Raw genomic sequence first — 22,363 nt, forward strand, 5'->3', positions numbered from 1 at the left:
AGGGTACATTTTGGAAAATCAGGCCCTAAGTGACTTGCCCACTATCACACAGTGACTAAGCCAGGAGTGGAACCCAGGAGCCCTGGCTCCCAGTCGTGTGCTTTAACCATCAGACAACACTCCCTCCCATTAGGCAAATGGTTAACTTTAAAGTGATTGCTCAGAAATAAAACTGTTCAAGGCAGTACACGGCATGACTGCACAGAATTCCAGACCTCAGCTCCATCTGCCATCCATTGCTCCTTTCAATCTCCTCATTAAAAGGGAAGCAAGAGGCAGAAATATGCAAATCCCTGCATTCATAGAAGCCCGGCATACAGGATATGGCTGCGCACGAAAAGATTCTGACACCTGCTACCCACTCACTGGCATAAACAAGGCAATTGGAATCAGAAGAACATGTGAACAGCAGGCAGTTACACCATGGGGCTGTCACCGCAGCCATTTGCTTCAGCTCTAGGGGGAGAGAGAATCATTCACAAAAGGTGTCCGTCAGAAAGTCCTGAGTTTGTTTCCATTGGGGTGGAAGGGAGGATGGCTCAATGGGTAGCACCACACGCTCCCCTTGTGCATGAAACGGGACAGAGAGACCTAGCAAGTCATGGAAAAGGAGACGAGGCTGATGCAGGAGGAGGACTGAGACCCACTTGTTCCTGTTGCCCTCCTATGGTGAAAAAGTACTACACCATAAAGGCACGGGGCAAATTCCTTCCTGCTCCCAGCAGGTGATCAGCTTGTGCCATGAGGACAAGGGGTCCTTGTAATTTTTATCCTCAGTGCTGTGACTGCAGATGCATCAATTATAGGTGGCACATGATGCAGCAATGCCTAGAGTTAATGATGCCTAATGCTTCTCATTATAAACCCCCCTTTTCAGTTGCTTATAACTTGGCCAGACTTTAATCATTTAAGCTAAATTTTCCATGTTCGGTGTCTGCCTCAGGCTGAATTTTTTTGGAAAGTTTCAGCAAAAATGTTTTGGCAGTTCCCAAGAACAAGATTTGGGAGGAATGAATTAGTTGTTTATCAAGTAAATAGGAAAATAGGGGTTCCAATTCCCATAATTCTCTGCTTATTTAGGTCTCCCACACAGTAAATAGAATTGGCATTTTTCAGATGTCACCATCGCCTCCATTCAATATCCTCATTAAAGAGGAAGCAAAAGGCAGAAATATGCCCCATCCTATATGGGTTTCCCCCCCCCCCCCAGGATAGATTATGTTCTCAGCATGGTCTGTGTGTAAAGGTTTATTAGACACAGGTACAGGGCAAGATGAAAGTATCTCCAGACGGTGTCTTTTGTAATGAGTTAATTCTTTGAGTATTCAGGTGTTTCTACAAAGGACAGTGCAATTACCGCCTGCTTCACAGTGTGGCACCCACATGATCTATTCATTCATTTAATAGTCCCTGGTTTAATTATGATAAAGCTCACTGGGACGTTAAAGATGGCTGTATGGGCCTGTTCAGCAGGCACCTCAAGCCACTCATTTTCTTAAATGAACTTGTCACTTTTCTTTATCGCCTCTTACTCGGCTCTTTCGGCTTGAGCAAATTCTCTCCCAGCCGTCTGTGCAATCCACTGACATTTCTGTGGATAACAGAAGCAAGAAGGCCAGGCTGAAATGCTAGATTTCAGTGCATGGAAATGTAATGCAGTTCCAGGGTCAATGCTAGACATATGATATGAGACAAGGGAGGGTTTTTTTCCCCTTAGGGAGTTGGACCAGGGAGGTAGCTCAGAGCTAACTCCTGCTTGTTATACTCATGGTAATTGTCACATTGACTTGAATGGGGCTACATATGTGAGTAAGGAGGGTCAGGTTAGGGTTTACTATCCATAGCCAAAGTAGACAGCAGGGGATGAAGTCTGGTTTCTTATTAATGTGATGTGCCCATAGGCTAAGCCATTAGAATAAATTAGTCAACACATAAGTAACTAGCTCTAAAAACATCAGGGATTTTTCAAAAGCATGTAGGTGACTCAGGAGCCTAAGTCCCAGTGATTTTCAGTGAGACTTAGGCTCCTAAGTCACTTAGACACTTTTGAAAATTTTCCCTGTTGCCTCTTTCCCTCCTGTGTCTTAATCACATTCCCTCTTCACTCAAACTGGCATTTTCCAAGGGGCCCAGCTCCCATGGAAAGTAATCGGGATTATTACTTATCACAGAGCGCTGGCCAAAGTCCGTCAGAGTTAAGGCCCCTGAATTGTTTCCATCTGGGGTGGCTCCAGGCACCAGCACAGCAAGCGCATGCCTGGGGCGGCAAGCCGCGGGGGGTGGCCTGCCGGTCGCTGTGAGGGCGACTTTCAGGCAGCCTTTGGCGGCATGCCTGCGGGAGGTCCGCTGGTCCCACGGCTTCGGCGGCAATTCGGCGGTGGGCACGCTGAAGGCGCGGGACCGGCAGATCACCCGCAGACACGGGGCCGAATCTGCGTGACCAGCGGACCACCCGCAAGCGTGCTGCCGAAGGCCGCCTGCCTGCCGTGCTTGGGGCGGCAAAAAACATAGAGCCGCCCCTGTTTCCATCCAAATCTCCTGTTTTCATTCATCCATTACTTTCGAATTTTTCAATTTCTGGGCTGAAGTTTTCCAGACTTCGTCTCTGTCCCAAGGGAATTTTGGGGGATGGTGGTGGAAGTTAAGCAAAAACAGCCCAAGTGTCTTGGAATTAGAGGATAAAGAAGAAAATAGGTTTCCTGATATTAAAAAAAATGTGTGTTCATCACTTTTTTCTTCTTCTTTTGAACAGCCCTAAAGTCAAAATGGCTGTGAATTTTAAGTTCCAATTTGGCAGGGATATAGCCATCCTGCAAGAGCAGTGCAAGGCTTTGTTCTGGAGGGAATTGGTCTTGACTTGCTAGTTACCTGTGATTGAAAATCACCATACAGGGCATGGGCAATAGGTTTCTTTGCTAAGCAATTTAGTGGCACACCTAAAGAAGGCTGCATTACACTTGTGTGTGGAGCTAACTTAGCTGAACAATACACAGCTTAGTCTCCTGAAGTGCCACTTTCTAGCTATTTCAGAGAAACGGAAGATCTCTTCCTGTTCCCACATTCCCCACCGTGATGCTCTTTGCCTACAGGAAGGTGCTTGGAGCCAATAAATGCAGAATTCTCTCCTTCTGTCTTCCAGTGACTTTCATAATTCCTTGCACTTCCCAAACTTTATTTAATGACACTTCATACCACTCCCCGAACCGGCAAGCAAATTGCTCCTGTTTAACCTGTGGGGTAAGTGACACACAGAGAGAATAAGGGACTTGCCCAAGGTCTCAAAGGAGGTGGGGTTCAGAGCTGGGATTGAATCCCAGTTCTCTGATGTGCTAGACCATGTCTTAGCTGTTAGATCACAGACTGCTTTCCATCCACAGCATGTACTTGGTGCGCTGGAATGGGATTACTCAGATTCACCTCCTTTTCTACTATACATTGAGGTCTATGGTGGGGAAGGCTCTGGAAAAATGTAAAGCAGTGTCATGAAGCCCATTTTACAGGTAGAAAAATTGAGACACAGCAAGGTTGTGATGTGGGGAACACTTCACATCCTGGCTCTGCCATTTACTTGCTGCATGACCTTGGTCACATCACTGAACCTCTCTTGACCTCAGTGTCCCTGTCTGGAAAACTGAGGTTCTCATGCTTACCCACCTCGGCACAGAATTTTGAGATCTGGGGATGCAAAAGTGCTGTCTATGTTCAAAGCCCATAGGGCCAGATCCTCAAAGAGATTTAGACTCCTACCATCCATGAAGTCATTATAACAGAAATAAAAATGAAGGCACAGAATCAGCACCTGGCTTGCTTGGGCAGCACTGGGGTTCTGGTACTGGCATAGGCCTCTCTTCTAAAAAGGCATGGTTCTTGTCCTAGCTTTGACACCTATTTGCTGTTTGATCTTGGGCAAGTCACTTAACTTCACAGTTACCACTGCTTTTCTGTATCAGCCTCATTCATTCCCCCTCCCCCCGCCCCTGAACTTTCTAAATGACTGGGGGAGCACGGCCAGTGCAAATTCTTGTTATATGTTTATTTTTGCTCCAGTGCTTTTGCTTTCCACACACATTCCTATGAGTCAAAACCCCTTCACTCATCTTTGCGCCCAAGCAAATGGATGGGTTTCATCTGTGCCTCGCTGCCAGTGCCTTGCGGTAATGCACAGAGTGCAGCTGATTCTCAGAGATATCCCAGTGGTGGGAAGATAGAGCTGGGCTTTCCTGGGAAGGAGAAAGGTGTCCTGGAAATGGAAGGTGGTGTAATTAGTCTTTATTAAAGTATCACCCCGGAGACTAATTTTCTGTCTGTGGAGCTGGGTTGCTTATGTTTTCCTCTTTAGGGTGGCTAATTATTTGAGACGAATCTGTGCAAACAGACTCGTCCTCTGGTAAGCGGAAGAGCCACATCCCCGGTGCTTCCTATAGGGATTAGCTGTCGGAGAGCACCGTGCATAACAGCAGCAAACGCAGCCTTCTGCGCACGCTGGGGCTTAGAGCCAGCTGACAGACCTCAGAAGCTAGGTGACTGATGCAGGGACTTCCCTTTGCAGAGGAACACATCCATCTACTCAACCACAGTGCCGCCAAGTCTGACAATTTCACAAGGCTTTGCGGGGGTGCGTTACCGACTTAACGGGCTGCACTCTCCTAATGTCACCATCCCTCCTTCTTGCTCTCCTGAGTGGGACTGGCCTCCATGCAGAGAGCTTGCACAAGGCCCCCTGCACCATGTAAGCCCCTGGGGAGTACTGAATGTGGACTTGTAAGGGGCCTGGGAGGAGAACCCTCCTGGGTCACCACCCCACTCCAGGTGTGCCTCTAAAAACACCAGTGGGACAGAGTGTGCAGTCAGCGGAAGGGTGGACATGCTCTCAGGGGAACAAGACTGCAGTTCATAAAGGTGCCCATGCTTTTTAGGGGTTGCCAAGCGTCCGGTTTTCGACTGGAATGCCCAGTCGAAAAGGGACCCTGGCGGCTCTGGTCAGCACTCCTGACCGGGCTGTTAAAAGTCCTGTGGGCGGTGCAGCGGGGCTAAGGCAGGCTCCCTGTCGGCCCTGCCTCTGCACAGCTCCCAGAAGCAGCTGGCATGTCCAGCCCCTAGGCGCAGAGGTGATCAGGGAAGCGCCACGTGCTGCCCCCGTCCCCAGCGCTGGCTTCCACGGCCAATGGGAGCTGTGGGGGCGGTGCCTGCGAGCATGGGCAGCGTGCACTGCACAGAGCCGCCTGGCCGTGCCTCTGCCTAGGGGCTGGACATGCCGGGCACTTCTGGGAGCTGCTCAGAGCCAGGACAGGCAGGGAGCCTGCCTTAGCCCCACTGTGCCACCGACCGGGAGCTGCCTGAGGTAAGTGCAGCCCAGCTAGAGCAGGCACCCTGAACCCCCTGCCCCAGGTCGGAACCCCCTCCCGCACCCTAACTCCATCCAAGAGCCTGTCCACCGCACCCCCTCCTGCACCCCAACCCCCTGCCCCAGCCCAGAGCTCCCTCCTGCACCCCAAACTCCTCATTCCCCAGCTCCACCCCAGAGCCCGCACCCCCAGCTGGAGCCCTCACCCACTCCCACACCCCAACCCTCTGCCACAGCCCAGTGAAAGTGAGTGAGGGTGGGGGAGAGCGAGCGACGGAGGGAGGGGGCTGGAGTGAGTGGGGGCGGGGCCTCAGAGAAGGGGCAGGGCAGGGGTTCAGTTTTGTGCAATTAGAAAGTTGGCAACCCTAGTGCTGATGCTGTAGGGCCCAGGCTGGAGTTCCATTGGCAGGGCGGGCTGGACCTCCCTTTGCCTCCAGGAGGGTGGGGGACGCTGGCTCTCAGAACCTGGAGGGTGGAAAGTGTAGTTCCCCATAGCAGCCATGACAAGAGACAAACATGGTGGGAAAGAAAAGGATTGTGTAAAAAGCCCCTTTCCAGGGCCAGGTCTAGAAGGAAGCAGGTTGGGCCTTTGGGACTCTGCAGAGTTCTGGGCAAACAAATTCTCTGTTCTTTGGTTGGCTTTTGTAATTGTTTCTTTGTAGAAATTTTGAAGCTGCTGCCTCTGCCAAGTGTCTGCGGCACTGCAGAGACTGACTGAGTGTTCTGGACAAACCAGGATAAAGCCCAAGGCAGGGGCCATTTTCAGATTTGTTTACAAATCCCAGAGATTTGCCTTTACTTTTTGTCCTGACCCATCTCAGGGTGGCCTCTGGCAGAGAGGCTGTCTGGCAAGGGGCAACTTGGCAGCGACTGCACACCATGCATTGGCTCAGAACAGGCTGGTTTGGAGAGAGCCCCAGTGGTAGGTCAAGTAAGGGGCCATCAGATCTGTGCTTCTGCTGGGAGCCCCCGGCACCTCCAGGGGTGAGAGGGCTGGGCCTGCCTGCAGGTTGGCTGAGTTGTGAATTCAGATACCCCAACTCCCACTTAACTCCCTGCACAAAGGCCTGTTTGCAGGGAGAGGTGAATTTCACCCAGAGAGCGTAAGGCTCCCTAGTAGGCCTGGTGGGGAACTCCACCATGGACCATTGTGTGTAGGACAATACTGATTCATCAGCTCTGACAGGCAGGGGGACGAGAGTGGGAGCCATGCCCCAGAATAGTCCAGTGGCTGGTGCACTCCACTGGGTTGTGGCAGACTCAGGATCATATCCCTGCTCTGGAGCAGTGACTTGAACCAGGCTCTCCCACACAGTGCATGTCCTAACCACTGGGCTGTGGAGTCCGTCTCTGAATTGTTTATCCCAAGTGGAACAGCTCCAGCCGCAGAGCTGGTGGTCAGGGCACTCACCTGGGATGTGGGGACCGAGGCTCAGGTCCCTGCTCCAAATCAGGCAAGGTGGGGACTTAAATCTGGGTCTCGCACATGCCAGAGGAGTGCCCTGGCCACTGGGCTACTGGCTGCTCTGGGATGGGCGCTCCCTGGTTTTTCATGAGAAATCTGGAAAGTCTCAGTTTTGTTCTGCACTGGAATGGAAACAAATGTTGAAACCTTGAAATTTCCCCCAAAATATAAATCTTGTTTTCCGGCCCCCCTCCTGTCTACCTGTCATGGCAGCGCCTCAATGTAAGCAGAACTGGCGATCAGACCTGTTCGCCGGCTGAAAAGCAGGCTAAGAAAGTGCAGCCTTATTATCTAGTGCCTCTGGACTGGGACTCTGGAAAGCTCAGCTATTCCTCCTCCTGCCATTGGCTTTCTGGGCAAGTCCCTTTGCACCTCTGTGCCTCAGTTTCCCCATTTGTAAACTGGGGATAAAGATGCTGGTCCTCTTTGTAAAGTGCTTTGAGACCGACAGATTAAAACCTAGACAACTTTTGTTTTATTTACTGCTTTATGTTGCCCTGTTTTCAAATAATTTATGAACACCTGTTTCTCCTCTGCTTGCTTGTAGCAAATCACTGTAGTGGATGAATAATGGACCCCTTGGAAAGGCTACATCGGGAGCCAACAAATTAGCATTCTGTACCCTTCCTCCTCAGCGGATGCTAGAGTGGGTCCATGGGTAATTATTTTCAGACGGCTTTTGCAGTAAACAGAAGAGAGTGTCTGAGTTTGTGCAAATCAAGCAAATACAAAAGAATGATGTTGGCAGCGATTTCAGCACCAAAAGCTTTAGCTAGAGAGAATGAGATTGTGCACAGATGGAGTCTCTCCAGGAATCCCCAGCCCATATTCGGGTTCCCCCCAAACCGACGCCCTGATCCCTTTGTAATAGTCTCTTTATTTGGATTTCCTTACAGACGGGGCAAAAGGAGATTGAAACAGCAGGGGGAGCTCTTGCCACACCAGCCAAGGAGGAGAGGTGGGGGAGTTGGTGGGGAACACTGCGTAGCTATGGTTTCATCAGAGGATGGAAAGCTGTTCCTTCCCCCTTGCCGCCGCTCCCCGCTCAGAATCAGACACGCCGAGTACTGGAGACACAGAGAGCATAGGCCTGGGTGCTGCCATACTAAAACCATGCCAGAGATTTTCAAAGCAGCCTTGGGGGTTGGATTCATTTGAACAGGATCTGGACATCCTGATGGCTCAAGTGGCACGTACAATCTGAGCCTCCAGGTAGAGAAACCCCTTTGCATGAGGATAAGTGGTTTGTATCTGTCGCTGGGCTGTCTTGCTCTTGGTTAGCCAACCTGGGTTGAGACTCTCTGCCTTATGCTCAGCTGCCTGGTGGCTGGGGGTGCAGTTGCAAATCCCTGACCCAGGACTCCAAATAACACCCCACATGCTGGGAGAGCTCAATCTGAACCGGACTCCAGACTTCCTGCTTCTGGCCCACCTCCAGCCACGTGGGAAGTTCCTGGTTAGCCCACACTCAGCTCCCGTCACCACCGGAACGGCTTTGTGGTTTGCTGACCTACAGCTGAGACCTGTCCAGGCAGCCAAGGCTGGGGCCCATTTAGTTGCTTCTCTAGAAGGTGCTTATTCATGGCCTGGCAGGTAAATGAGGAGGTTCATTTAAAACACAGAAGAAAGTACATGTGCAATAACGTTGCCTCTGCCAAGTGCACTCCCAGGGGCTGAGGTGAGAAGCTGCTGTCCCCTGCCCCTCAGGTTTGAGAGGAGAGCTGGCTCTGGCCTGTCACTTCTGAACATTTGAAGCCATGGGGACACTGGCTCAATTAATGGCCGTGTCCTCTGGGGTTTTTGTCTCCTGACAGAAATGTTTCCCACTCCATGTAATCTGGGTTACTCAGCGGATTTGGGTGAGCGTTCCCAATGACACAGTTAAATCGTAAACCCCTCTTCTCCTCTGTGAGACACTGTGTCCAGGCTGTGCAACAGGAGTTGCATCTGCTCTCTACGCTAGAAATGAATGTTACGGATAATTGCTGCAGGGCTAGGCTTTGTGACAAGGAGGGGATCTTCCTATCCTAAGGGTAATTCAGTGGTGCGGGGTTCTCAACTGGAAGGCGCTCATGACAGAGGAGCGGCCAGGCCACATCGGAGTGGGCGCCGTTGCAGCCCCATGCATGAGTGCTGTTGTATCCTGGCGCTATTGTAAGGTGGGGGCTGGGTCTTGAAGCAAAGATGCTAAGGTGGGGCATGTCAAGCTTTTCAGAATCCACCCTTGTAATAGTACAATTAGCTGCATGTTCGTTAATAATCCTCACTTCTTCTATAGCATTTCTCATCGGTAGATCTCAAAGCACTCACAGGCTGTCATGTATTTATCCCCACAACTCCCCTGGGGTGCACCTGCACTGCCTCTGGGAGCGAGCCTCCCAGCCCGGATACACAAGGCACGTTACAAATGGCTGTGTGGACGTGGCTTGGGCTCTCGAGCCTGAGGGGGATGCCTGAGAGCCTGAGCTCCAGCAACTACACAGCTCTCTAGCACACTAGGATGAGCCCCACCTACACAAGTCTATGGACCCAAGCTGGGAGCCTCACTCCCAGGTGCAGTGTAGACGTTCCCACAGGGCCAGGGCAGTGCTGTTAATCCCATTGTGCCTCAGTTCCCCTTCTGTACAGCGAGGCTGAGTGACTTGCCCAAGGTCAGACAGGAAATCTGTGGCAAAGCAGGAAATTGAATTTCGGTCTTCTCGGTTCTAAGCCAACACCCTAACAACTGGGCCCTCCTTCCTCGCCAAAGCTGTTGGGAAGAATCAGGGGAGCTAAGCTCAGGACCCCAGTGAGGGGGGCACAGCTGGCTTTATGCCATTCTTGCCATCCCCCCGTCCTAGGGGACGCTGGAGGCCATTTCAGCCCCCAGTACAAGTGAGAGCCGTCTCGGGGCTCAAGTTGCTTTAAAATGGTGGGTGAACCTTGTGTTAACCCACTGCACAGGGGGTGAATTTCACCCTGTATGTGGAGTTTCACTAAGAGTTTGTCTAGCCAAAGATCCCTTCCTTTTCACCTCAGCAAGTGATGGCAGGCACTTCCAGGGAGCACTGGTAACTGCGGGGGCTCAGGAAGGCCATCTGTTCATTCCCAGTGAGGAGCAGCTGTAGCAACAGCAGGAGACAAGGTAATCATCCCTAAACCTCCCTGCTGTGAGGTAACCGCAGTTTCTCATCAGCCAGAGCAGAGGAGGGGATGGAAGTGCCAGTCCCTTTGGAAAGAAGAATTCTGTGCCAGCTGAAAGGTGGCTGTTAGCCCAGTGAAATCCAGGTATAGCAAAATGAAACATCGTTGATTTTGCAACCTTTATTCACTTTGTGGACATTCACTCATTTTAATTTGGGGAAACTGAGGTACAGGAAAGGGGCAGTAACTTGCCCAAGGTCTTGCAACAAGTCAGTGGCAGGGCTGAGGTTAGAACTCTATCCATTGATCCGCACTGCCTCCTAGTCCTGGCTCCTGGACTCGAGAGACCATTGGTCTGTTGCGACATTCCTGCGAAGGCTTGTCTGACATGTGAACTGTTCACAAACAGGTGGATGTGTATAAAAGCCTAGGTGTGGGTTCTCCCAAATCTACAGCCCCAGTGAGCAGGACTGAACAAGCCCTCAGGCGTTAGGCTTGAGTGAGCCTGGACCCTCATTATATACAACACTCGCCCCCTTCCCCCCGCACAGACATTTCGCTAGCACTCTCGGAAATGCCAGCATTGACAAGGTTAAATTCAAGTGCTTTCTTTCAGGGCTTACAAAATTATGGAGCCCTCAACTTCTCCATGGGTCAGAGTGAGATGCAATAGGAATGGGAAATATTCAACCTTGACAATATTGTGGGAATCTGTTTTGGACATACGCGCTCTGGAGAGCAAATTCACAACACCCAGCAAGGGGAAAAGTCTGACAGGCTTCTGATATTTTTGGTGATTCATTTCTCCTCCAGTCTGAGTGACTCAGAGTTCACACCGAGCGGGGAGCCTGTGATTTGAAGGGGTTCACCATTTCATGATGTTCCTCTCCCCTCCTTGTTCTGGTTGAGCAGTGTTTGAACACAGCAGATCTTCTGGCTGTAATTTGATTTGAGCCTGGAAAGTTTGAATGGACTGGAAATTAGAAGTGACTCAGAAAGGAGCTCAGTGACTCACTGCAGATAGGATACTAGGGAAAAAGCAATAGTTATTGAGTTCACTTATGTTCCTCTCTCTCGCATGCATGCACTCCAGCTGCCCAGGGGATGAGGTCTTCTTCTCCCTGTCCAGTGCTACCACAGCAATAGTATATGGGCTCAGGTCTGTTACCCTTACTCCGCTTGAGTAGCACTTAGGCTATATCTACACTACGGAGGGCTGGTCTACACTACAAATGTAGGTCAGCTGAACTACATTGCTCAGGACTGTGAAAAATTTCACACTCTGTGCCATGTAATTAAGCTGACCCAGACCCAAGCCTTGGGATAGACACCACTAAGTCGACAGAAGAATTCTTCCGTTGATCTAGCTCAGGGGTGGCCAACCTGAGCCTGAGAAGGAGCCAGAATTTACCAATGAACATTGCCAAAGAGCCACAGTAATACGTCAGCAGCCCCCCATCCACTACCCCACTCCAGCCCCCAACGCCTCCTGCCCACCGGCAGCCTCGCCAATCAGCACCACCCCCTCCCTCCCCATGCCTCCCTCCTGCTACGATCAGCTGTTTTGGTGGGGAGGGGGGAGGAGCGAAGGCATGGTAGGCTCGGGGGAAGGGGCAGGGGCCTTGGGGAAGGGGTGGAGTGGTGGCAGGACCCGGGGCAGAGCAGGGGGTTAAGCAGTGAGTGCCCCACAGCACATTGGAAAGTTGGCGCCTGTAGCTCCAGCCTCGGAGTCAGCGCCTATGCAAGGAGCCGCATATTAACGTCTGAAGAGCCGCATCTTAACCTCTTGAGCCACAGGTTGGCCACCCCTGATCTAGCTACCACCTTTCATGGAGGTTGATTACGCACAGCAACGAGAGAACTCCTTCCCTCACTGTTGTACATGTCTACACTGAAGCACTACAGCAGGGGTCGGCAACGTTGGCACGCGGCTCGCCAGGGTAAGCACCCTGGCGGGCCGGGCCAGTTTTATTTACCTGCTGACGCGGCAGGTTCGGCCGATCGTGGCCCCCACTGGCCGCGGTTCGCCGTCCCGGGCCAATGGGGGCGGCGAGAAGCGGCGCGGGTGAGCGATGTGCTGGCCGCGGCTTCTCGCCGCCCCCATTGGCCCGGGACGGCGAACCGCGGCCAGTGGGGGCCGCGATCGGCCGAACCTGCCGCGTCAGCAGGTAAATAAAACTGGCCCGGCCCGCCAGGGTGCTTACCCTGGCGAGCCACGTGCCGAACGTTGCCGACCCCTGCACTACAGCATAGATAGGGCCCTTTGTTTTCATTTTTTTTAATTTAATTTTTCCTGGGAATTTACCAGTGTTTATTACCACAACAACAAAAACAGATGAAAATCAGTGCAAAAAACTATTAATAATTTTTCTGGGTAAATACCGGGGTTTATTTTGGTGGATGGAAGGACGGCGGAGGGAGGGGGAGAAAGTATCCGTAGATTAATGCTTTGAGTTCTGCTCATCAGTGTGGTTTGCTGCAGAACTAAAACAGAACTCAAAACACAATGCCACCTCTGAGTTTAAGAGAACAATATATCTCTAATCTCCAGATAAAACTTTTCATTTGAATAAACAGTTTACTGTTGTAGACTTAGAACTATTAGCCTATAAATATTTACATTTAATTGGGCCACACTATTTGCGACTCATACACTCAACTTCATCCATTTCTTCTGTTTTTGTTGTTTTAAAACTTTCAAATACTTCCTTGTGCTCTGAAATGGATCTGATACAGATCTTTGTTTTTTCCCCATTTTAGTATGTCAGATCTTTAATCCGTTATCTGCTAACCACTTGAAATGTGTATGTGGTGAGAGTGAGATTCATCAGTACGTTCAAATGTGCACGCACTTCAGAGCTTGCATGCGTGCCTGTTTGTTTATTGTGTGTATCTTCTAGACTAATACATAGTCTTACTTCAACAGGCAGCTTTGCATATACACACAGACTAATGTATTATCGTAATAGATATAGCTCATGCAAAATATTGTAGTTTCCTAATAAAACAAGATTTTTATATTTTTGAATTAGGGCTGTCGATTAATTGCATGCAATTAACTCAAAAAATGTAATCATGATTAATCGCACTGTTAAAGAACAGAATACCAATTGAAATATATCAAATATTTTTGGATGTTTTTCTACATTTTTCAAATATATTGATTTCAATTACAACACAAAATATAAAGTGTACAGTGCTCTCTTGATATTATTTTTTATTACAAATATTTGCACGGTAAAAATGATAAACAAAAAAAATAGTATTTTTCAATTCACCTCATACAAGTACTGTAGTGCAATCGCTTTATCATGAAAGTGCAACTTACAAATGTAGATTTTTTTTTGTTACATAACTGCACTCTAAAACAAAACAATGTAAAACTTTAGAGCCTACAAGTCCACTCAGTCCTACTTCTTGTTCAGCCAATCGCTAAGACAAACAAGTTTGTTTACATTTACAGGCGATAATGCTGCCGTCTTCTTATTTACAATGTCACCAGAAAGTGAGAACAGGCGTTCACATGACATTTTTGTAGGCAGCATTGCAAGGCATTTACATGCCAGATATGCTAAACATTCATATGCTCCTTCATGCTTTGGCCGCCATTCCAGAGGACATGCTTCCATGCTGATGATGCTTGTTAAAAAAATAATGTGTTAATTACATTTGTGACTGAACTCCTTGGGGGAGAATTGTACGTCTCCTGCTCTGTTTTACCTGCATTCTGCATATATTTCATGTCATAGCAGTCTCAGCTGATGTTCCAGCACATGTTGTTCATTTTAAGAACACTTTCACTGCAGATTTGACAAAACACAAAGAAGGTACCGATGTGAGATTTCTAAAGATAGCTACGGCACTCGACCCAAGGTTTAAGAATCTGAAGAGCCTTTCAAAATCTGAGAGGGACGAGGTGTGGAGCATGCTTTCAGAAATCTTAAAAGAACAACACTCCGATGCAGAAACTACAGAACCTGAACCACCAAAAGAGAAAATCAACCTTCTGCTGGTGGCATCTGACTCAGATGATGAAAATCAACATGCATCAGTCCGCACTGCTTTGGATTGTTATCCAGCAAAACCCGTCATCAGCATGGACACATGTCCCCTGGAATGGTGGTTGAAGCAGGAAGGGACATATGAATCTTTAGCACAACTGGCATGTAAATACCTTGCAACACCAGCTACAACAGTGCCATGAGAACACCTGTTCTCACTTTCAGGTGACATTGTAAACAAGAAGCGGACGGCATTATCTCCTGCAAATGTAAACAAACTTGTTTGTCTGAGCGATTGGCTGAACAAGAAATAGGACTGAGTGGACTTGTAGGCTCTAAAGTTTTACATTGTTTTATTTTTGAATGCAGTTATTTTTGTACATTTTTTCTACATTTCTAAGTTCAACTTCCATGATAAAGAGATCGCACTGCAGTACTTGTATCTGGTGAACTGAAACATACTATTTCTTTTTTTACAGTGCAAATATTTGTGATAAAAAATAATTATAAAGTGAGCACTGTATACTTTGTATTCTGTGTTGTAATTGAAATCAATGTATTTGAAAATGTAGAAAACATCCAAAAATATTTAAATAAATGGTATTCTCTTATTGTTTAACAGCGTGATTAGTCGCACAATTAATCACACTTAATTTTTTTAATTGCTTGACAGCCCTAATTTGAATGATACTAAAGTAGGGTGAAAATCAGAAAATGAATAATACTATTTGTAAAACCCAGGAATTTTTTGGTAAAAATCGGTTTAAACTGAAAGCGAAGGGGCTTAAGCATACACAACATAAGGGAGACCATGGGCTCCATGTACACGCAGTGCACACTGACAGAAGGAGCTTTTTTGGATGGTGTAAGAACACCAGCTCCCAGAAAGACAGTGTCTATGCTGACAGGAGCACTGCTCCGTTAACGTAGCTGGGTCTACACTGTGGGGTTTGTCGGCATAGCCGTGTCTGCTGGGGTGTGGTTTATACACATCCCTGTCCAACGTTGCTATGCCGGTATAAGTTTTAAGTGTAGACCTAGCCTGTCATAAGCAGCCCCATCAAAGTAAGTGCTGCCCAATGTAAGTGTTACAGAACTGGCCTTGCAGCTGATAGAGGTTGTGTGGGACAGTCTGCTGGGATAGAAAACTGCTGCCTGGAGTGAGGAGACTGAGGGGAGACCAGACCACTTCTTGCAGCCCGGGGTCGGTGAAGAGGGGGATGATGGGGAATGGGCAGAGCAACCATCGAGGCAACAAAGGAAATGGAGGAGCCATGGGGTGAGGGTTGAACCACGAAGGGAGGAGAAGGACAACAAAATGGGACCAGTGAGAGAGTAACTCTATGGGGAGGGATTCAAAGGTTAATGAAAGAATGACATTGATGATGGTGCAGAGACCCCTGGAAAGGAGCAGGCTGGCGAAGGCCGCCCTGGGGGAGAATAGTCCAGCTCCTCTAAAGGGATATTGTAGAAAAAGGATTGCACAGATAAATAACTTGATCTGAAGAAAACCTTCAATGCATTGTGAAAATGTTATTTGAATTGCTCCCTGAAACCACAGCTCTGTCTGCTCTTCTGGGCATCACAGCGAGGAGCATAGAGGTGACTGGCCTGATCGTGTTCAGGTGGGTGCCAGCCCAGAATATTGACTTACAGGAGATCAGATGCAGAACGTGGGTAATCACACATGCAAATACTTCTGATTAGCCACAGGAGGATGCCCTTACTTGAATTGCTTGTGCAGTTGCAGTCATTTTGCATGCAAATTAGGCACACAACTGGGTCTGTGTTTTTTGTGTATAAAATTGCATCCCTAAATTGTTTCAAAATCAGGCCCGCAATGTGTGGTTTAGAGTTAAGCCCTTCCGCAGAGTGCTGGGAGATGGTGGTCTCAGGATAATGGGGGCAACAGGCAGTATTCTAGCCCAGATAATCATGTCCAGGGACAGCGGGAACACCCCTACAAACCTGCCTTCGCACACACAAACAGGCATTTCGTGTTACAAAACTTTGACAAGCCATCACATATCTGTTTCCTCAGTCACTGTGTTCCATTGCAAATGTTTGGAGGCATGGGAAGGGGCATGAGAAGTGTGTGACCCCATTTGAAATATTGCCCTTCTGATCTCGGCCCGTGTTTTGCCTTCTGGATGATATTACTGATCATGAAAGAATTGCAAAGGGAAAGACCGCTCTGTATTATCTGAGTTTATTGTGTAGACCCCAATAGAATGCTTGGGCACTGGACATCTCTTCTACAGAAAGAGAGTCAATTCTACCTCCTAGGAGTAAGTCAGTAAATAATAGATTCTGTTTTAGCCACAGTCAGTCATTTGAGATGCTCATTTTCCTCCCTCCTGAGCCCTCTCAGTGGTGACAATGCTTCTGCCATGGACAGTAGCCAGAGAGCTCCTCACCAAGGAGCAGGGAGTGTAGTCTGTACCAGAAAGGGACCCCCTCCATCAGGGGGTCCAGGAAACACCCCTCATCTAGTTCAAAAACCATGACCACTAGAAGCAAGACTGAGCCCATGGTCTTTCTTATGTTGTGACACCTCTGCTTTGCCTTCTCCTTGTCTCCTTTCCTTTCACCCCAGAGGCCTGAGGCTGGTGCTGGTGGCAAGCCCGGATTGTCTGCCAGGTGAGGATTTCCCATCCCTGGTGTATGGCCGTCACTGGGGGGTGGCACAGTCCAGTGGGGGATGGGAGGTGGTTATTTGAGCTGGGATGCTCAGAGCTGGTCTGGAAAGTAACAAATTTTCCCATTACTTCTCCCTTACTGGTGTGAGGGCTAAGCGGGTGAATAGCCAGGGTCAGTGTATCCCTCAGAGGCCAATGGAAAGTCCCCAAGGACCTTAGTAGACAAATCCAAATGTTGTGTTCTGTTTTCCCCTGCTGTGGCAGCAGAGTATGTAGTGTATGCAAGTTGTGTTTACAGGGTATGAGTTGTGTCAATGGTAAGTGACTGTTATGTGTGTTTTCCTCTCTTCCTTTTTGTGTTTGGTTAGCCCACTGATCCCTCTTGCTAATGGTTGTAAGCTCCTTTGTCTGGTTTTCTATCCATAAAGCACCCTGCAAACTGGCAAACAATGACAAGTAATAACAGTGAATAACCTAATGGTGACACCCCGGTAACTAGGGTATGTCCTCAGTGGATACTTACAAATTTCTTCTTGTAAAACAGTGTTTGAATCACACTGCCTCCTTCTCCAGATCTTTTCCTCCTACCCTTGCTTTGGCATCCTGATTGTCTTTCTTGAGATATAATTTCTCATGCTGGGGCTTCCTCACAGTAACGGACACTCTGCCTTGGGAGGGTGCTCAGGGTAATTCTGCTGCCTCCCCCGTCTTGGGAGATATGCCTCCGACTAATAGGCCAGTTGTAAAAGCCACCAAACTCCTACTGTGAGGTCACCAAGATGTAGTTTTGCAGTGAGTATTCAGTGACTTCAAGACTTGCCCCTGAGTGTGACCCTGAGACTTGGTCCCTGGATATGAAGAGCTGGAGTGGCGTTAAAGTCTGTAGAGGGGATAGTTGTACTGGGAATAAATTTCATTCTGCAGATTTGAATTAAGTTTGAGGCCATCCCTAAACCACTTCTGAGATACACAACCCCATTGCACTGTCCCCCGAGCAAGAAGTATCTGCAAAGAAAACTCAGCTTATGGATTCAGTGATAATATTTCCCTTTCTCAGAATATTGCTAGGCAGCAGCCTCTCTAGAGCTAAAGTGGCAAACTTAGAGTCAGACGAGAATGCTGGTATAACTCCATTAACTTCAGGGGAGCAATGCTTGCAGAGAACTGGGTCTTGAGTGTCCCTAAAATCCAAGACCAAAAATTGCCTGAGCCTCAAAACTGACAGGTTGGGTCTGGGTCCAAGGTAGAATTTTTCTGCTTGATTGGAAGAGAAATGTACAAGGGGTTCCTGAGTTATGGCATCCTAAAAATAGTATTCAGAACGGAAAAGGTCTCTTAATTTTTGTCACTTTATAAGAAAATGCGAGAGAACGAGAGAGAGAAACTTAGCTAACTAGCCTCCCCTAGCTGAGATCGGATGTCCACCACCATAGTTTACCTCATTTAATGTCAAAACCAGAATTATTAACTTTGTATTAGGAATCTTGCTATGGCAACATGGGGAAAGAATGCTTTCTATATATGCTATCACCCGCACCACTACTCTCCTCCCAACCCTGCTCCATTTGGCTCTTCTGAGTTCTGCTGGAGTGGGTCCAGTAGACAAATGGGGTGTTTCTCTTCCTGGCATTCATAAGTACAGCTCGATTAGGGATTCCTTCTACAATCTGCAGGACAAAGATCCTTTCTAGTGAAATTCAGGGACTTTAAAAAAAAAATAAGGAAATTCTCCAACAAAACTTTAAGGTGAAGTTAAAGTTGCAGCAACACATCAGTGTTGGGTGCTTTGTATCCCTGCAAGGCCCTATAGTTTTAGTGTTGTCTATACACAAACTGGAACCAAAATAATTAAATCAGTTTTCATTCATGCCAGCTTCAGTTATTTTGGTATAAACCTATATGTGGCCACGCTTGTTTCAGATTAAGAGTGGCCACACAGAGGCTTCCATTGAAATAATCATAGGTGTGAATTAAAAGCAGTTTAATTACTTTGGTTCCAGTTTGTGTATCGACAGCCCCAGAAATAGAAACTCAGGAAATCCAGGAGTAAGGTGGTATTTCTCAAACAATGCACTAATATGCACTCAGATAATGATAACCTTAACTCTGCCCCTGGAGAGATGACAGGAAACTGGGATGCCAGAGGCATTGCTTTTTCTTTGTTACAGAGACCTTTGCATTCCTGCATTGGCTTTAATTGTATAGACAGAATTATACCATTTTGGGCAGACAGACTGCCAAAACAGTGGTTATTTATTAGAAACTAATTGAACTTTTTGTGCACATATGCTGCCCCGTACTCCTGGTACTCGCCCTTTGTCATCCACATATGCCGGAAGCACTTAAGCGAGGCTGCCATGGACCCTCCAGCCCAGACTGCTATATTCCTCTTTGGCGCAGCCAGAATTTTAATCCGGTAGCCTTTGCCATATAACAAAGCATCCAGCTCTGAGCACATCCTCTCAGGGAAGCCAGGAAACATTGATGAGCCCCCTGATAACACAGTATTACCAATAATGTCCCCCTTGCACTCATCCGGCACCTTCTGGAGGCTTTGGAAAGCTAAAAGGTGAATGCCTGGAGAGTTTTGGTCTAGCAGTTTTGGTTGGAAGAGTGGCTCTGGGCAGCAGAACCGCTCCTTATCCAGAGTTATCCAGTGCCCATCAGGGGTCTTAAAACCCATTGGGAACTGGTGAGCTTTGTCTTGGAGGTCTCTTTCATAGTCCATGGACACGTAGCAGCACTGCTTCTTCAGCTGGGTCACCGTCGTCTTCTGCAAGGTACTTAGTAGCTGTGGGTCATTGGAGCTCTTCAGCAGCAGGGTATGCATGTGCTTGGAAAGGGAAAACCCAGCCACGTCCAGGCGATAGGTGGCCTTCCTCCAGATCTGCCCAGCACAGATGGAAGTGACATGGGACACCCCAGCCCCGGCCTCCACAGCCAGGCCAGTGACCCTGCCACAGGAGCAGAGGGAGAGGAGCCCCGTGTTAGCCACATGCAAGGCTGGAACACCGAAGGCCTCGAAGAACACCTCGGCCACCTTCTCCCGATTGGTTGTGGGGCAGGAGGGCGAGTCTGTCATGAGCAGCGGGCGCTCCACAGGGGACAGTCTCAGCCCGCAGAAGAAAAGGTGGCTCCACAGATTTTCCATGGCTTCCCAGTCAGTGATGATGCCGTGCCTGAGCGGGTGGGTTTTGGATGCCCTGGCACTGCCTGTCCCACAGCCAGTGGCAGTGAGATGGCATGGGGTCTCCCGCATCACAGCTGGGGAGGTGAGAGGCATGGACGTGGTCTTCAGCACAGACTTTGGCTTGTCCTCTCCAGCAAAGCCGGCCCGAGTGAAGCAACTACCATTGTCGATAACAACCGCGACCTTTCCCATAGTGTTATCTGCACCACCAAACTGTCTGAGCTTTATCCACCTCTGACGTTGGGATGGGGGAGACGCGCAGTCAGGGATTAGAGGGAAGAAGGGAATTGGAAAGCTTGCCTCATCCTGCAACAAAACAAACTGATTATCTATAATGTAGTGTCTAATCATGTTACCAGTTAAATACAACCCCATTGTTAATGCAGGATTACAGCTGAGAAACGCAATGATCGAGAGTCAGGACATGCCCACAAGTCGGGAGGTCCTCAGCAGCAGTGACTTGGATGTGCCGTGGAGTTGCCTCCTTCTGGAGTTGGTCTGCTTGGACACTTTTGGCCATCTCGTCGTGCCTTGTCACGTAAACACAATCATGCTGCTACTTCAGCTCAGCAAGACGTTGCATTGAAACAGCCTCCCGTCACAACGGGACAGTGCTCCTAGAGCCCCAAGGAATGATCCGGGAGAATGGCAATCCAAACTGCTGCTCGGGTGCTCCTAGGCTGAGATTTTTCAAAGCTGCCTAGGGGATTCAGATGCCCAACCACATTATCTTTAAATCTCGACTGTAGTGCACTTTCTACAGCCTGGGGCTGGTTTTCCGACCCCAGACTGGTCGTAGGGCATTTCTCTTAGCACTGCCGCATGCAAGTGGCAGCTCCCAGTGTGTGTGTCAATGTGGCTTGATAACGGTCTAGCCTTGTGCGGGTACCAAGCAGAATGTGCACCATGCATGCAGCCATGAATACACAGAATGAGCACGAGGCCAGAGATGCACTGATGCTTGGCTACCTAGGGCTAGAAAATCAGGTTCTACAGCCCTCTAAAATTATTGCCAATGTATTTGCTTAAGAATACATCACAACTCAGAGAGTCTGTGCTATGAACAGAGGGTCTATGCTATGCTCTGTATCACTTCACCCTAAAGACTTAAATAGTGCTTAGACTTTGTGCTGATTCTCCCTGAAAACTGCATTTCCCCCCTCATCAATTGATACCTGCATGCATATTGGGAAGGGCGATCTTTAATAGGTGCTAAAAATGACGTTCTGTGTGTGCTCAGTGTGACATTTTCTACTGTTCTTTCCAAATCAAAACTGTGCAAACCTGGCAAACTCGCGCATTCCTCCATGGGGGCTGTGGATCCGTTAGAGGTAACAGTGTTCAGGCCTTTAACACTTGTCTTAGCCTATCACATGGTCATAGAGCCTTCCCACCCCTACCCCCCTTACACGCACCTCAGAAAGGACCGAATGTTTTTTGTTCAAATTAAAAAACAAAGCCCCCAGCTTTGGGCTATGGTGTGAAATTTCGCTCCCAAAGGAAATGTTTAAGGAAAATTGTGAGCAGCTGATAATTGGGGTTTGGCATGGAAGGATCTTCTCCACCTTATGGTGCAACCCTCTGAGAAATGAGAGTATAATACCCTCCCTGTCCTAGGGCTGTCCATGGCACACACTGATACGAGGTCATTTGGTGCTGTTGGGAAACTCTCCTAAAAATTTCTGTCCCCCCACATTGGGCCACGTTAAATAGTGCAGAACTACCCAGGATATGGGCGCACGGCAAAGGGGGTTCTGGTGATGTAGGGAGTAGAGCTGGTTGGAAAAATTCCAACTACATGTTTTTCGTCGGATTTTGCAGATTGTTGAGATCAAAACATTTTGAGGAAACGGTTTGATTTCGATGAAATTCCTCCGGAAACCTGGCAGGATCCGTCAGAAACTTGCCTGCTCACCTGCCCAGCTCCTTAGCAGCCCACCAGGCAGGTGGCAGGGGGTTCAAAGCCTGGAAGCTGTAGGCTCCCAGGGTCCGTGGCTCTGGGACAGCCATGCAGACAGACTGCCTTGGTGTCAGGGATCCACGGTCCTGGGCAGCCCACCAGGTGGACTGCCCCACAGCCGAAGCTCCATTCCCCTTTGTGAAGCACTTTGAAGTTTTTGATTTTCATTCTCCATCGGAACAAAACAAGATTTCAAAATAATGAAATCCTCCATCGAAATGGAATGACATTTCTCTGGCCAGCCCTTGCCAGACGACCTTGCCGGGCACCATTTGGGGTTACCTTATCTAACCCGATCATATAGTTAAACCTGATGTTCTGCAGTCTCCTCCATGCCATCCTCTTCTCACCTATCTCTCCTGTTTTCTTTCTCCACCCTACACTGCCTCCAGGTGAATGGGTTGATAGCAGCGGTGGCCTCATTGCTGAGAGCTCCCCTGGGCAGCTTGGCACTTGGCAAAGAAATGTTCATGCGTTGTTGAATTCCAACCCAAATGTGCTCAACCGTGTTGACTGGCCCTAGAAACTTCCTAACATTCAGATTCCCCAGCTATAAAACCCTGCAGCTCGGTTTTGTCACAGGGTGAGGGGGGCCATTGGGTGCGTTCTAGGGCTCTGAAAGGGCCTTTATGTTGCATTTA

The 22,363-nt window shown here is 48.6% G+C and overlaps 2 protein-coding genes across 2 annotated transcripts in view; one reads left to right on the forward strand and one right to left on the reverse strand.

Annotated features, from left to right (window-relative positions):
- Positions 1-22,363, forward strand: part of NECAB3 (N-terminal EF-hand calcium binding protein 3) — a 131,557-nt gene that overhangs the window by 82,945 nt on the left and 26,249 nt on the right. The window lies entirely within an intron of this gene.
- Positions 18,836-19,954, reverse strand: ACTL10 (actin like 10). The gene has a single exon (XM_065415026.1). It carries the CDS (start codon positions 19,952-19,954, stop codon positions 18,836-18,838), a length of 1,119 nt encoding a protein of 372 aa, XP_065271098.1.

This window comes from Emys orbicularis, chromosome 12, assembly GCF_028017835.1.
Source record: "Emys orbicularis isolate rEmyOrb1 chromosome 12, rEmyOrb1.hap1, whole genome shotgun sequence".
In the NCBI taxonomy this organism is placed as follows: domain Eukaryota; kingdom Metazoa; phylum Chordata; order Testudines; family Emydidae; genus Emys; species Emys orbicularis.

Bases quoted from the DNA above. Each gene is read 5' to 3' on its own strand.
- ACTL10 (XM_065415026.1), bottom strand. From the start codon at position 19,954: ATGGGAAAGGTCGCGGTTGTTATCGACAATGGTAGTTGCTTCACTCGG.